This window comes from Maniola hyperantus, chromosome 1, assembly GCF_902806685.2.
Source record: "Maniola hyperantus chromosome 1, iAphHyp1.2, whole genome shotgun sequence".
Taxonomy (NCBI): Eukaryota; Metazoa; Arthropoda; class Insecta; order Lepidoptera; family Nymphalidae; genus Maniola; species Maniola hyperantus.
In genome coordinates this window covers 1229747-1245375 of record NC_048536.1, presented here as the reverse complement: position 1 = coordinate 1245375, position 15629 = coordinate 1229747, and the positions used below count along the sequence as shown (strand labels likewise).

At 38.0% G+C, this 15629-nt stretch overlaps 3 protein-coding genes and 2 pseudogenes across 6 annotated transcripts in view; 3 read left to right on the top strand and 2 right to left on the bottom strand.

Annotated features, from left to right (window-relative positions):
• The window catches only part of LOC117984634 (sodium/potassium-transporting ATPase subunit beta-2-like), a 176072-nt gene extending 175861 nt beyond the window's left edge, over window positions 1–211 (bottom strand). For 2 of the 4 annotated variants that reach the window (XR_011237126.1, XM_069500899.1), the window contains exon 1: window positions 103–208. The gene's annotated coding sequence lies outside the window, so the exon portion shown is untranslated. Of the gene's footprint in view, window positions 1–102 lie in introns of all 4 variants that reach the window. The other 2 variants (XM_069500909.1, XM_034971260.2) reach the window with 2 other exon arrangements.
• Window positions 1–15629, bottom strand: part of EMC5 (ER membrane protein complex subunit 5) — a 216113-nt gene that overhangs the window by 66331 nt on the left and 134153 nt on the right. The gene's annotated exons all lie outside the window — the stretch shown is intronic.
• On the top strand, window positions 4458–5212 carry LOC117989299 (retinol dehydrogenase 11 pseudogene; annotated as a pseudogene).
• Window positions 5798–8005, top strand: LOC117989203 (retinol dehydrogenase 11 pseudogene; annotated as a pseudogene).
• LOC117989109 (uncharacterized) lies at window positions 8231–12923 on the top strand. Its single transcript, XM_034976451.2, has 3 exons — window positions 8231–8487; window positions 11016–11159; window positions 11941–12923. Exons 2-3 carry the CDS (start codon window positions 11130–11132, stop codon window positions 12805–12807), a joined length of 897 nt encoding a protein of 298 aa, XP_034832342.2. The 5' UTR covers window positions 8231–8487; window positions 11016–11129; the 3' UTR covers window positions 12808–12923.

The window sequence follows — 15629 nt, the reverse complement described above, 5'->3', positions numbered from 1 at the left end:
CCTTTCGTTGGGTACATGAAAGTTTTATAGACCTATAAGTTTTCTAGTGAAAAAATTCATCTAAGATTCTTGCTAAAATGAAAAAAATGCTAAATATCTTACCCAGCGGGATCGGGCACGGGGAGCGGCGGAGTGCAGCGCCGACTGCGCTCGCGCAACTGCCGGGCCTGCCAGGATGCTGGGACGACGCTCCGCCGTACTGAGTCATGCAACCAACTAAATAATAGTTTGGTGGAATCATGTTACAACATCATTTACGATAGCTTAATTTAACTTCCCTAAAACCAGAATTTACAACATTAACAAGTGAATCCTGTTCCTTAGGCCGAAAGATGTGACACATTGCTACAGTCTCAATTATTGCGATTGGTTCAATTTTCATTATTATTGCTGCAAAGTTTGTGCATTTAGGCCAATAATAGCCAGAAAGGTGAGGAATATCAGCCAATCAGAAGTCACACTGGGGTAGATCAGTCAGTCGATTTTGGAATAGTTACATCTTTGGTAATTCTTTGATTTTCCGGGGTAAAAAGTAGCCTTTGTCACTCTTCAGATAACCATGAAAAATATTACGTGTATATGTTGCTCTATTGCAACGACAAATTTATAAACAAACACACTTTCGAGTGAAATAATGGGTAGTGATGTCAGTCAGTTTCTCATATATACAAAAAGAAAATAAGTTCACGATTTATACAAACTTAGACGTGTTATCGCACTTATAATTTCGACGACCTCCCTGGCGCAGTGGTGAGCGCTGTGGTTTTAATAGTGGGAGGTCCCGGGTTCGATTCCTGGCAGGGGTTTGGAATTTTATAATTTCTAAAGGGGATTGCCCATTTTCTTAGGAGCTTTGGGCCCCCCCAATATAATTGTTATGTCACCATGGTTTTAATTTTATTTTGTACACAAATAATTACCTTTTTATATTCTGCAAACGATTTCCATTTATTCACCCTGGTTATAAAGAAATCTTATTTTTTATGTTGCTGATATTGCTGGTATTTTATTAATACTTCTTCAAAATAAATGGATGTTTCCAATTCTAACTGTAATTGTGGATATTTTCAATGATAGGATGAAAGAAAAGTCGTAATAAAACATATTATAATCGTAATTAACACATTTTTTTTATAAAATAATTTAAGTTTTGACACGACGACGCCACAAAAGAGGGCCCATTCGCGGGCGATCTCCTTTCTGGTCTGGTCTGGTGGGAGGCTTCGGCCGTGGCTAGTTACCACCCTACCGGCAAAGCCGTGCCGCCAAGCGATTTAGCGTTCCGGTACGATGCTGTGTAGAAACCAAAGGGGTATGGGTTTAATAAAAACTGCCATACCCCTTCCAGGTTAGCCCGCTATCATCTTAGACTGCATCATCACTTACCACCAGGGGAGATTGCAGTCAAGGGCTAACTTGTATCTGAATTAAAAAAAATAAAAAAAATTACTAGCTTATGCTCGCGACTTCGTCCGCGTGGAGTACACAAATTTCAAACCCCTAATTCACCCCCTTAGGAGTTGAATTTTCAAAAATCCTTTCTTAGCAGAGAGCGTCATAATGACTATCTGCATGCCAAATTTCAGTCCGATCCGTCCAGTAGTTTGAACTGTGCGTTGATAGATCAGTCAGTCAGTCAGTCAGTCAGTCACCTTTTCCTTTTATATATTTAGATTATCTCTGACAGAAGTCAAGTGATCCGTTACGTCAACATCTTGTGTCGTAAGTATAAATACGGCAAGAGAGGACATTCAAATAACCAATTCAAAAATAGCTTATAATGTCCTGCCTTTCTGTTTGACTTTTAAACTCACTTCTAGACTAAATAAATTACCACAGTGTATTGTCACAGGCTGATTGCTAAAATAGAAAGCGCTGGCGCATAACGCCGTCCACTTGGCAGTCCTTATAATTTGTCACCTTGCCGTTAATAAAATCCTCTGACTGCAATCAGGGACTACTTTAAATAGTGTCCTGTGCAAGTTTGATTTATTTGCACTAAATACTGACTGTTACATGCTGTGATGATGTGGTCGGACTCGAGGAGGAACCGCTTCAAATTGTGGCTAAGCTACTTTGAGATTTCTCTAAAATTAAAAAAAAAATGGCGAGCAAACTAGCAGGCGGATCACCTGATGTTAAGTGATTACCGCCGCCCATGAACATTTGCAGTATCAGAGGAACCACCAATGCATTGCCGGTCTTTGAGGAATTTGTCGGTCCGCCCCTTGAATAATCCCATGTTGTAATGTAATGGGAACACCGAAGAAGGGTTCCACAGATTGCATGTGCGTGGAATAAAGGATCTGGCACAACGGGTGGTCGAAGTGGACCAGACACCCAGGGTGAAAAATATGAGCGAAAATTAATTAACAAGTAAAATTGTTATGGAAAAAAGCTTTGGGAGGAAGATGCATCCGTCCGTCGGGAAATTGTTAGCTATACATATAACAGCCGTCTGCTCGATAGGAAATCCGCCATTTTTAGTATACCTACCCTTTTTACGGTTCCGTAGCCAAATGGCAAAAACGGAACCCTTATAGATTCGTCGTGTCCGTCTGTCTGTCCGTCCGTATGTCGCAGCCACTTTTTTCCGAAACTATAACAGCTATACTGTTGAAACTTGGTAAGTAGATGTATTCTATGAACCGCATTAAGATTTTCACACAAGAAAACAATAAATTTTGGGAGTTCCCCAAACTTAGAACTGAAACTTTTTTCATTAAACCCATACGTGATGTATTGGATAGGTCTTCAAAAATGATATTGAAGTTTCTAATGTAATTTTTTCTAAACTGAATAGTTTGCGCGAGAGACACTTCCAAATTGGTAAAACGTGCAACCCCCCCCCCCCCCCCCCTCCCCCACCCCCCGTAACTTGTAAAATAAGAGAATGATAAAACTAAAAAAAAATATGATGTATGTACATCATTTTTTTTTTTTAGTTCATGGATTATCATCATCATCATCATGGATCATTAGATCATGCAAACTTCCACCGAAAATTGGTTTGAACGAGATCTAGTAAGTAGTTTTTGATTTATCGCTTTTTTAACGCTGGGAAATGCGTTTACGATGGCATCCTCCCTCCTGAAAAATTTGTAAAAATGATAAAAATTTAAACCTATTTTGCATCACTGCTATTTTACTTATTATTTTTATATAGATAGGTACACAAAATATAAAAAATATATACAACTATTCTCATATAATACCTAAATTTTAGTTATTTATTCATTTACTGGAGCCCTTAGTACCTACGTAAAAGTACTAAAAGTCTGCGTACTAGTATCTGATTATGTCAATAAATCGCGCCAAAACCACGCCAAAACTAAAATTGCTAGTTTCAAGGTGAAACGGTAAATGTCAGTCACCACTAATCCTCTTAAATGTCACGGATCTATTGGTAATTTCTAGAATAATCAATATGGAAATTATAAACTCAAAGATGTTTGTTTGTGTCTGTTTGTCTGTTCCTAACTAAAGTCTTTGTCGTGTAGAAACCAAAGGGGTATGGGCTTAGTAAAAGCCGCCCTACCCCCTCCAGGTTAGCCCGCTTTTATCTTCGACTGCATCATCACTTACCAACAGGTGAGATTGCAGACAAGGGCTAAGTTCTATCTGAATAAAAAAAACCGGCCAGCGAGTCAGACTCGCGCACGGAGGGTTCCGTACTCGGGTATTTTTTTTTCGACATTTTTTATTACTAAAATCCTTTTTGATAACTAAAGTTTTTAGTTTTTCTTTTAGAAAATCTAAAAATCAGTTTTAGAATGAACGGGTAAAGCCCTTTTATATGATATCCCACTTGGTATAGTTATCTTACTTAGAATGTTAAAAATTCTAATTATTTGTTCATGAACACATTTTAATTCTTTTTCGTGATGTACCTAACCACAAATTCATGGTTTTAGATTTTCCCCTTATGTCTTAAATAAATAAAATAAAAATCTTTTTTATTCAAATAAACTTTTACAAGTACTTTCGAATCGTCGGATGCTTCTACCACTGGTTCGGAATGCCAGTGGTAGATGCATCCGACGATTCGAAAGTACTTGTAAAAGTCTGCTATAACAACTACCTACCTACCTGCCAAATTTCATGATTCTAGGTCATCGGGAAGTTCCCTATACGCTTCTTGACAGACAGAGAGACAACAAAGTGATCCTATAAGGGTTCCGTTTTTACTATTGAGGCCTGATTGATTAAAAATCAACTCAACCGATTTGATTGATATATGGATAATATACCTGTTTGTCTATGAAATAGGTAGGTTCCCCATGCGAAGCTCGGGCGGGTTCACTAGTAGCAAAAAAACTAGTGATAAATAATTCAAAAAAACTTGATGGAGCTTGCCTTGCACCACTGCATCTATATGCAATTAATATGTTTAAACAGTTTAGATATTTATAAAGTATACGCAGCATCTAATAACATTTAGTTTATTCACAGTGTAGACTGTAGGCAACACATCGCAATGGTTACTATCCTTACCATCATTCTTTACATAGTAACACTCATTGTAGTAGTTGCATTAGCAATAGGCCTCTACCAGAAATCCACTAACGCAATATGCCTATCGAAAAAGAGGCTAGACGGAAAGACGGTCATAGTCACAGGAGGCAGGATGGGAATGGGTTTAGAAATAGCGACAGATTTAGCAGAAAGAGGTGCTCGAGTTGTGATAGCCTGCCGTTTTGAAGATGAAGGAGAAATAGTCAAAAAAGAGATTATTAAAAAAACAGAAAACGAACAAGTTGTATTCAAACCACTAGATTTATCTTCTATAGCTTCAATTAGAAAGTTTGTCAAAGAAATCTATGAAACAGAAAAAAGATTGGACATATTGATGAATAATGCGGCAGTTGGTGCTGTTGACGAATTTATCACAGATGATGGGATGAGTTTTATAATGCAAGTGAATTATTTTGGGCCATTCTTGCTGACAATACTTTTGCTACCTTTATTGAAGAAAAACGCTACGAATTTGGAGCCTGCAAGGATTGTAAACACTGCATCGGTTTCACATCTTTTAGGAGCGGTGAATTTTGATAGATTAAATAATATAAAGTATTGGTATCCCGTACTTTTTTATGCGAATAGCAAACTATGTGTAGTGTTGTTCACTCATGAACTAACGAAGAGATTGGAAGAATCTAAAGTTGTGAAGAATGTTAAAAATTCTAATTATTTGTTCATGAACACATTTTAATTCTTTTTCGTGATGTACCTAACCACAAATTCATGGTTTTAGATTTTCCCCTTATGTCTTAAATAAATAAAATAAAAATCTTTTTTATTCAAATAAACTTTTACAAGTACTTTCGAATCGTCGGATGCTTCTACCACTGGTTCGGAATGCCAGTGGTAGATGCATCCGACGATTCGAAAGTACTTGTAAAAGTCTGCTATAACAACTACCTACCTACCTGCCAAATTTCATGATTCTAGGTCATCGGGAAGTTCCCTATACGCTTCTTGACAGACAGAGAGACAACAAAGTGATCCTATAAGGGTTCCGTTTTTACTATTGAGGCCTGATTGATTAAAAATCAACTCAACCGATTTGATTGATATATGGATAATATACCTGTTTGTCTATGAAATAGGTAGGTTCCCCATGCGAAGCTCGGGCGGGTTCACTAGTAGCAAAAAAACTAGTGATAAATAATTCAAAAAAACTTGATGGAGCTTGCCTTGCACCACTGCATCTATATGCAATTAATATGTTTAAACAGTTTAGATATTTATAAAGTATACGCAGCATCTAATAACATTTAGTTTATTCACAGTGTAGACTGTAGGCAACACATCGCAATGGTTACTATCCTTACCATCATTCTTTACATAGTAACACTCATTGTAGTAGTTGCATTAGCAATAGGCCTCTACCAGAAATCCACTAACGCAATATGCCTATCGAAAAAGAGGCTAGACGGAAAGACGGTCATAGTCACAGGAGGCAGGATGGGAATGGGTTTAGAAATAGCGACAGATTTAGCAGAAAGAGGTGCTCGAGTTGTGATAGCCTGCCGTTTTGAAGATGAAGGAGAAATAGTCAAAAAAGAGATTATTAAAAAAACAGAAAACGAACAAGTTGTATTCAAACCACTAGATTTATCTTCTATAGCTTCAATTAGAAAGTTTGTCAAAGAAATCTATGAAACAGAAAAAAGATTGGACATATTGATGAATAATGCGGCAGTTGGTGCTGTTGACGAATTTATCACAGATGATGGGATGAGTTTTATAATGCAAGTGAATTATTTTGGGCCATTCTTGCTGACAATACTTTTGCTACCTTTATTGAAGAAAAACGCTACGAATTTGGAGCCTGCAAGGATTGTAAACACTGCATCGGTTTCACATCTTTTAGGAGCGGTGAATTTTGATAGATTAAATAATATAAAGTATTGGTATCCCGTACTTTTTTATGCGAATAGCAAACTATGTGTAGTGTTGTTCACTCATGAACTAACGAAGAGATTGGAAGAATCTAAAGTTGTGGTAAACAGTGTGGATCCAGGAGTGGTCGGAACTGGTATATTTGATTGTATGGGGAAAATTGTCGGTGGTTTCTTAACTTTGGTGGCTTTCACGTTTTCGAAAACCCCGTGGGAAGGCGCTCAGACTGCCTTATATGTTGCTCTGGACAAGAAGGCTGGTATGGTCAGTGGCCAATACTTCAGGAATTGTAAGCTATCTCGTGCTAAAGAGGCTGGCTATGATGATGAAACTGCTAAAAAACTGTGGGAGGAATCTGTAAGACTTGTCGGATTGAGTGATAAGGAAGTTAAACAATGTATTTATGGTTAAATAAGGGTTTAAATAAATAAATCTTTATTTGGGTTATGAGTTGCACAGAATAAACTAAAACAAAATAAAATTAAAAGTTAAGGGGTATTCCAACATCAATGGATAGAACGCACTCAAAAACAAAACCGGCCAAGTGCGAGTCAGGCTCGCGCAATGAGGGTTCCGTACTACAGTCGTATTTTTTCGACATTTTGCAGGATTATTCAAAAAATATGATACATAAAAATAAATAAAAATCTGTTTTAGAATGCACAGGTGAAGACCTTTCATATGATACCCCACTTGATAAAGTTATCTTCCTTAGAAAATTGAAAATACTAATTATTAGTTTATGACCACAATTAAATTTTTTTTGTGTGATGTAACCACAAATTCACGGTTTTCAGATTTTTTCCAAATGTCAGCTATAAGAACTACCTACCTGCCAAATTTCATGATTTTAGGTCGACGGGAAGTACCCTGTAGGTTTCTTGACAGACCGACAGACAGACAACAAAGTGATCCTATAAGGGTTCCGTTTTTCCTTTTGAGGTACGGAACCCTAAAAAAGTTGCAAATCAAAGCTCCAGAGCCTCAGTAGCTCAACGGGTAAAGGAGTGGACGTAACACCGAAAGGTCGGCGGTTCAAACCCCGCCCGTTGCACTATTGTCGTAGGTACCTACCTACTCCTAGCACAAGCTTGACGCTTAGTTGGAGAGGAAAGGGGAATATTAGTCATTTAACATGACTAATATTCTTTATAACAAAAAAAAAAGATCTCGGCACACAACCTGTGACGAAAAAAATCCCAAAAAAGATATCACCTCAGCATGATAATTTAAAAAGGTGTTACTTACTAGTGATAAAGATGCTATAACTGATGGTTAAAAATATAACAATATTTAACATTATCAACGCAGTAATATAATCGACGCAGTCTGAGTTGCGGGCTGTAGTTAGTAATTAGTAAATTAATGTGAACTTAATATTATATAATTAATAAAATAATATGAAACAAATGTATACCTACCTAATACTTATTAAACCATAAAATATCTATATATGTCGCAGGTATATTGTCAAATCAGTGATATTATATTTTTTTTTTTTATTCATTATAGGTGTACGCTTGACCACAATCACACCTGATGGGAAGTGATGATGTGACAATTTCACTAGTGATATTATAATTAAACGGTAGATTGACAATCGACTTTATTTCTTACAATTTAACGGCCTGGTTTTAGTGATATTGTATATAGCGCTAGCTCTTAAGCTTTTTTAAACTCAGACATTTTAAACAGATTTTAATTAGATTTTTGAACTTGTTTATATTCAGACATTTTGGCGGAGGCCCATAAAAGCTTTTTATAATTAAAATGAAAAAGGATGAAGTATTTGTATGAACCTTTGGTTCGCCGTACAATGGGCAATCGAACACTTTTCGTAAAAAAAATAACCACAACCATTGAGTCACGTGACGCCTTTTTGCGCACATTGACTAATTTTTAATGGCATTCGAAGTGGGTTGGTAAATTGGTAATGAATAATAATATTATTACAAGCCAATTCTCTTATAAATCTCAAATGAAGCTTAGGCGTCAGTCATACTGCCAACGGTCGGGAGTTCTGAAATCGGTCTTTACAGACTTTTCTTCAGACAGTCGCGGTCGTCGCCTCGTGAACAGTGGGTTTGTCTTCACAGCTATTTAGTATTTACTAGCTTATGCCCGCGACTTCGTCCGCGTGGAGTACCTAAACAAATTTTAAACCCCTATTTTACACCCTTAGGGTTGATCTTTAACAATGAGATTTTATAAAATATGTCATACTGCTAATTTCAAAAATATTAACTACAAATTTCGCGATTCTAACTTCAAAACTGACAGACTTTCATATAAACTTCAAACCCCTATTTTACCCCTTTAGGGGTTGAATTTTGAAAAAAACCTTTCTTAGCGGACGCCTACGTCATAATAGCTATCTGCATGCCGAATTTCAGCGCGATCCGTCCAGTAGTTTGAGCTGTGCGTTGATAGATCAGTCAGTCAGTCAGTCAGTCAGTCAGTCAGTCACCTTTTCCTTTTATATATATAGATTATTACTTAACTAGCTTTTTTCCACGACTCCTGTTGACTATTGACGACCTCCCTGGCGCAGTGGTAAGCGCTGTGGTCTTATTAGTGGGACGTCCCGGGTTCGATTCATGGCAGGGTTTGGAATTTTATAATTTCTAAATTTCTGGTCTGGTCTGGTGGGAGGCTTCGGCCGTAGCTAGTTACCACCCTATCGGCAAAGCCGTGCCGAATTTTCAAAAATTCTTTCTTAGCGGTTGCCTACGTCATAATAGCTATCTATCCGTCCAATACTTTGAACTGTGCGTTGATAGATCAGTCAATGAGTTAGTCAGTTAGACACCTTTTCCTTTTATATTATTTAGATTTAGATTTAATCATTCATTGCATGATTTGACTCCTAAGTTGTCTACAACTTGTACTTGATCAAAGAGTGAACGCAGAACTCTAGAACTCTGGTAGTGGTACGGGCCTTGAATCTCTCGTTTCTTTGAAGCGGAACCGGGTCGACCGATAAATCGTACACGGCACATTCACAATGATCCGCGGGTAATTTTTGAAAAAAGTCCAAAAAAAGAGGAAATTAGCTTACATGCCCGTCCGTAACGATTGGCGCTTCAATCTTGATGTGGGTTAGCGAGGACGATGATCGCTTCGATTTGTCGAATAATTATCGATAAAGCGAACAAAATACGGTAAAAAAATAATTACCGTTTTACTCGTTATATATTATGTATAACATAGTAAGTATATTATAAAATTTAAGAAGAAATACAATTTTCTTTTGATCCTTCAGTAATAATATTAATTTCTTTTTTGTTGAGTGTAGTTTTGTTAGGTAGGTGGTCCTACCTTAAAAACAACACTCAATGGGCAATAGATACTCGTTGAATATGACACTCTTCGATTAAAATAAAGTTGCTTCATTTCTCATTTTCCATTTCTGACTTCGGTTTATTTAAAAAAATCCTCTTTTCTGTCTGTCTCTTACCTTTTTATGGCCCATCCGCTTATTGAATTTAATTATGTACAGCAATAGTATGCCACTTTTATGCCGGAAAATCAAAGTTTTCCCACGTGCTTTTTACAAAACCTAAATTCACTCGGACGAGGGCATCATCTAATATTTTAATACTTAAGTTACTATAATTAAGTATAATTCTAAAAGTTACTTTTTAATGAACTGTTGTCTGCAAAAACATTTTCGCTGTATCGATATTCGCAATCCCGCCGCACTGGCGAGGTGTCATTATAGCGGGACTCATCAAGGGCGAGGTAACTCCCGCACAGCCTCCTCCATCATTCGCGAGACAAATTACAGGGCCGCGGGTAGGGTTGTGCCAAATAGATTCTATACTTTTGTCGGTTTTTCCTCGTTTCTCGTAAGTAAGTAAAAACTCTTTATTATCTACACTTTAAAAATCATATGATTAAACAAATAACATGAAAAAAATTATATAGCATAAGCTTATGCTCGCGACTTCGTTCGCGTGTTCTACACAAATTTCAAACCCCTATTTCACCCCCTTAGGGGTTGAATTTTCAAAAATCCTTCAAAGGATGGAAAGTCTCCTAGTGTCTACTTGGATGAATTTGTACATTGTCGGTTCAACTGTCCATGTGTATGTTAGGATTAGATCCCTATGTTAAACATCTGAAATCCTGAAAACAATAATCATTTGATATTTATAAAATTACTAGCTTATGCTCGCGACTTCGTCTACACAAATTTCAAACCCCTATTTTTACCCCCTTAGGGGTTGAATAATTTTCAAAAATCCTTTCTTAGCGGATGCCTAAGTCATAATAGCTATCTACATGCCAAATTTTAGCCCGATCCGTCCAGTAGTTTGAGCTGTGCGTTGATAGATCAGTCAGTCAGTCAGTCAGTCACCTTTTCCTGTTATATATTTAGATACTTCTTTTTTTAATCAACCCAGACTAATGAGATTCCACTAAAAAAGATTTTATAATGAAGCTCAAAACTATTAAAAAAAAACTGCTTCAAATAGTTATCAATAATTTCTAATAGGGAATTTTATTGTGCTGTAAGTATTTTTATACCGATTAAGAAGGTTACCATGGACGGCAAAAAGAAAAGAAAAAATAAGGCCAATAACTATAAAAAAACTTTTGTTTAATAGCAAAATTGACGAGGTGGCAACCCTGGTTCGTCAAGTCCTGCTGACCACTGGGTATAAAAGTGTGTCCTTGGGTCAGTTTTTGGCAACTACCTGGGCAGCCTTCACGCCTACAATATGGACGGATACCGGAAAATTTGCGTTGTTGTAAGTTCATAATATTATCACTAACCCTATTATAAATGCGAAAGTGTGTTTGTTTGTTGGTTTATTGGTTTGTTGGTTTGTCCTTCAATCACGTTGCAACGGAGCATCGATTCGGTTCGACGATTTTTTGCATGGCTATAGTCTAAGACCACGAGAGTCGGCTACATTTTATCCACCAAAACCCACGGGATTTTTAAAAACCCAAATCCACGCGGACGAAGTCACGAGCATCATCTAGTTTTATATAATAAACTTTGATAGATGGCTAAGTTTTCGGAGTTAAATGCGTTTCAACACTCAAGCAAGTAAGTACCCTCAGGTTGTTTTCCTTCATCATTAAAATGATGAAAACAACCTGAGGGAACCTGCATTATTATTATTTTTAATAGACTAAGCAGCTTTCGCTGATGCGTCTATACCAGAAGTGCTTCGAGATTTCCAAATGTTTGTCCAATCTATTCTTGAACTGGTTAACAGAACTTGACATAACCACATCCTTAGGCAATTTATTCCATATGTGAACAACTCAGTTGGTCAGAAAGTGTTTTAATGGGTTCGATGATGGCAATTGATATTGTAGCTTCATATCATGTCCCTTAAATCTAGGATTGCTCCTTGTCGAATACATGCTCTCAAAGTTTGGGACATTATAATAAACTGAAGGGTCTTCATAATTTTCTCGAAGGTGTATGTGGTCAAACTCAGATTCTCATTCTGAGAGGAGACCCGTTCTCAGTAGTGAGCTGGCTTGATGGTGATTAACAAGATGTGTATTTTTCAGGTGCTGTGCTTTACAGCTATTAATGAGGTGACCTCGACAATCAAAGAGAGCTTCAACATACCCGAAAAGATCATCGGTGGAGTGATAGATATCGTCCAGAGCCACAAGAACAAGCCAGCCCATGGCCAGCAGCTAACCTACCCGCCAACCCAGCAGTACCCACAGTACCACCAATGGAACAGCCAATCTACCTACCAGGGTCAAGGGTTCCAACCACAACCGCAATTCCAAGGCCAACAATATCAAAATCAAGGACAATATACCAATTTTCCTCAAGGCGGCAACAGTAATTTTCCTCAAGGATCTAACAACAATTTCCCTCAAACTGGGAACAACAATTATCCCCAAGGTAGTGTCAACAATTTCCCTCAGGGAAGTAACAATAATTTTCCTCAAGGTGGTAACAGTTTTCCCCAAAACGGTGACAATTTCGGTAACACCCAAGGTTACCCCGCTGGATCAGGACAATCGTTCAACCAAGGACAAAGCCAAGGGCAGTATCAAGGAGCTTACCAAAATCCCAATCAGATTGGCCAACCTGTTAACCAACCTACCCAATATCCAAATACACAGTCTGGTTACTACACTCAAAGTCAGTCCAACAATCAATACCAAGGTACCAATACAGGAACCGGCCAATACACTGGACAGCCAGGATTTGTTGGCCAAGGATCTGGTCAGATTAGCCAAGGGTTGTATGTAAACGGTGTCCCTCAAGCCGGCCAAGGTACCCAAGGCCCGACATGTGTGTGCCAAGCTTGGACCAAACCACCGCCAAATAATCAACAACAAGGGATCTACGCGGACCCTCCTGTTACAGAGAAGAATGAAAGGAAAGATGAATCGGTTAAGGAAAGAATGTTGTGACAGTTTCGTAGATTTAAGAAATTATTTAAGTATTTATTTATTTATTTCTAGAAAGTAAAGAGACTTATTAAAAGAAGAAGCGAATGCCATGTTAATATTTTCTTTCGTAGATTAGATTACAAAAGAAAATTTTCTATTATACCTACCTACCTTGTTTCATGTTTCGTAAGTTTGCTGCTATAAAATAGCAGGCGTTTAGTCACTATTTTGTCTTATTTTATTAGATTTCTTATTTATTGAACAATTATTAAAATTGTACCTACCTATTTATTACCTATTTTTTTTTTCATTCACGAAATATTACAAATGCCTATCTGTCTGTCTGTCTGTCTGCTAGCTTTTGACGACCCATCCCTTCAATCGAATTGGACGGGCATAGAGATAGCTTGCATGTATCCTGGGGAAGGACATAGGTTACCTTGGTCTTGGAAAATCAAAGAGTCCCCACTGGATTTGCGAAAATCTAAATCCACACTGAAGTAATCGTGGGCATCATCTATTCGACGACCTCCCTGGTGCAGTGGTAGGTAAGCGCTGTGGTCTTATTAGTGGGAGGTCCCGGGTTCGACTCCTGGCAGGGGGGTTTTAATTTTATAATTCCTAAATTGTTGTTTGTTCCAAATCTTAGCGGTTCGAATTAGAAATGTGGAGGCAAATCGCTTTGTACGTGTCCGTGGAATTTCGACTACGTACGGGTGCAGACCTTGGCGATGCCTTGCGGTACGATAGTAGAAGATGATGGTGATACGAATAGCTTGCATCCCGTACTATAACATAGGTAGATAGTTCAATCCACGAAGACGCGCCCCACTATTTTTCGTGCGGGGAAACTAAGGGTGCGGGGAGTGATCTCTACATAATTTACCTTCTTGTGCTTGGCCCACATCGCTGATTGATGCGTTAAGATACTTACGATAGAACTCACAGTCTCAGCACATAGCATATTTTTGCATTGTTACCGATTGGGACAAAAAGTGGGATTGAACTATCTATACATACACTCAACCGGTAAAGCAGTGGACTGAAAACCGAAAGGTTGACTTGAAGGTACCTACTCCTAGCACAAGCCTGACGCTTAGTTGGAGAGGTAAAGGGAGTATTATTAGTCATTTAACAAAGGTTAATATTCTTATTTAAAAAAAATTATAACTATTTAAATCAAAGCTGTAACAAAATACCACACAACTGTAACGGACGCTGAATAAATTGTGGAGTCAGTGCCAGTAGGACAATGTTAACAATTAATGTCATTGTCTCTAATATAATTTTATCAAATTATCATCTGTAACTGTGTCTGACTCAATGACGTAATGGCGAGATACCTTAGTACCAGTTTAGATTTTCCCAGATTTTTCCTGAACATGATAAATGAGAGTCGAAAAAAATATTTATATACTTATATGTATTTGTTTTACCACCTCACGTGATGCTTAAAAATTATAGGTTTTGAAAAAAAATCGTAGAACATTCTTTTGTATTTGACTAGCTTACGCTCGCGACTTCGTCCGCGTGGACTACATAAATTTCAAACCCCTATTTCACCCCCTTAGGGGTTGAATTTTTAGAAATCCTTTCTTAGCGATTGCCTACATCATAATAGCTATCTATAATAGCTAGCATGCCAAATTTCAGCCCGATCCGTCCAGTGGTTTAAGCTGTGCAGTAATAGATCAGTCAGTCAGTCATCTTTTCCTTTTATATATTTAGACTAGCTGATGCCCGCGACTTTGTCCGCGTGAAAGTTAGATTTTTTCAAAATCCCGCGGGAACTCTTTGATTTTCCGGGATAAAAAGTAGCCTATGTCACTCTTTAGGTCTTTATTTATACCCATGCAAAAAATCACATCAATCCGTTGCATCGTTGCGACGTGATTGAAGGACAAACCAACAGACCAACAAACCAACAAACCAATAAACCAACAAGCCAACAAACAAACACACTTTCGCATTTGTAATAAGGACACTGAGGTACTGATTACAATATTTTTTTTATATTTGAAAAAAAAAAATTGTAATAATTTTTAGGACACCTTTTGACGCGAGGCTGATTAGGTATGCGCCTCAATCTACTACCAGTTTCAGTTGACCTCCCGCGCAGATCTTCAGACGAATAAAAAAAAGACGCAAAAGGGGTTAAGATTGACCAGCTAATAGCTATGTGGTTAAGACTTGTACCTATATGCTACCTTCCGTTAAATAAAACGCAGCTAAGCCACAAAGCTTTGGAAAGCCTGGAGCACCGCAGAGACGTTAGCTCTCTATGCGTGTTCTATCGCCTTTATTATGGGGAGTGCTCTAAAGAGCTTTTTGACCTCATTCCACCCCCATTTTTCTACAACCGCACCGCGCGCCACCCTCACCGCCTGGTTGTCTGGTGCACTTCGACCGTCCGCTGTGCCAGATCCTTCTTTCCACGCACATGCAAACTGTGGAACCAACTCCCATCGGCGGTGTTCCCACTAGATTACAACATGGGGTTATTCAAGGGACCAACAAATTCCTAAAAGGCCGGCAACGCATCGGCGGTTCCTCTGGTGCTGCAAATATTCATAGGCGGCGGTAACCACTTAACATCAGGTGACCCGCCTGCTCGTTTGCTCGCTATCTCTATTAAAAGAAAAAAAACAGATATTTTAAGATTTCGACTCTATAAAATTCTCTATCGGCCTGTATTTCTATCGTTCGTAGTTTTTGAGATAAAGTTATGTGTTTTCAGGGCATTCAAAAAGATGGTGTCATGAAAAAAATGAGCTTTATATGGTTCTGAAACCTGCGTATTGAGTGATTTATCGATTCGGTTTGGTGGTAAGAAGAGAGGCGCC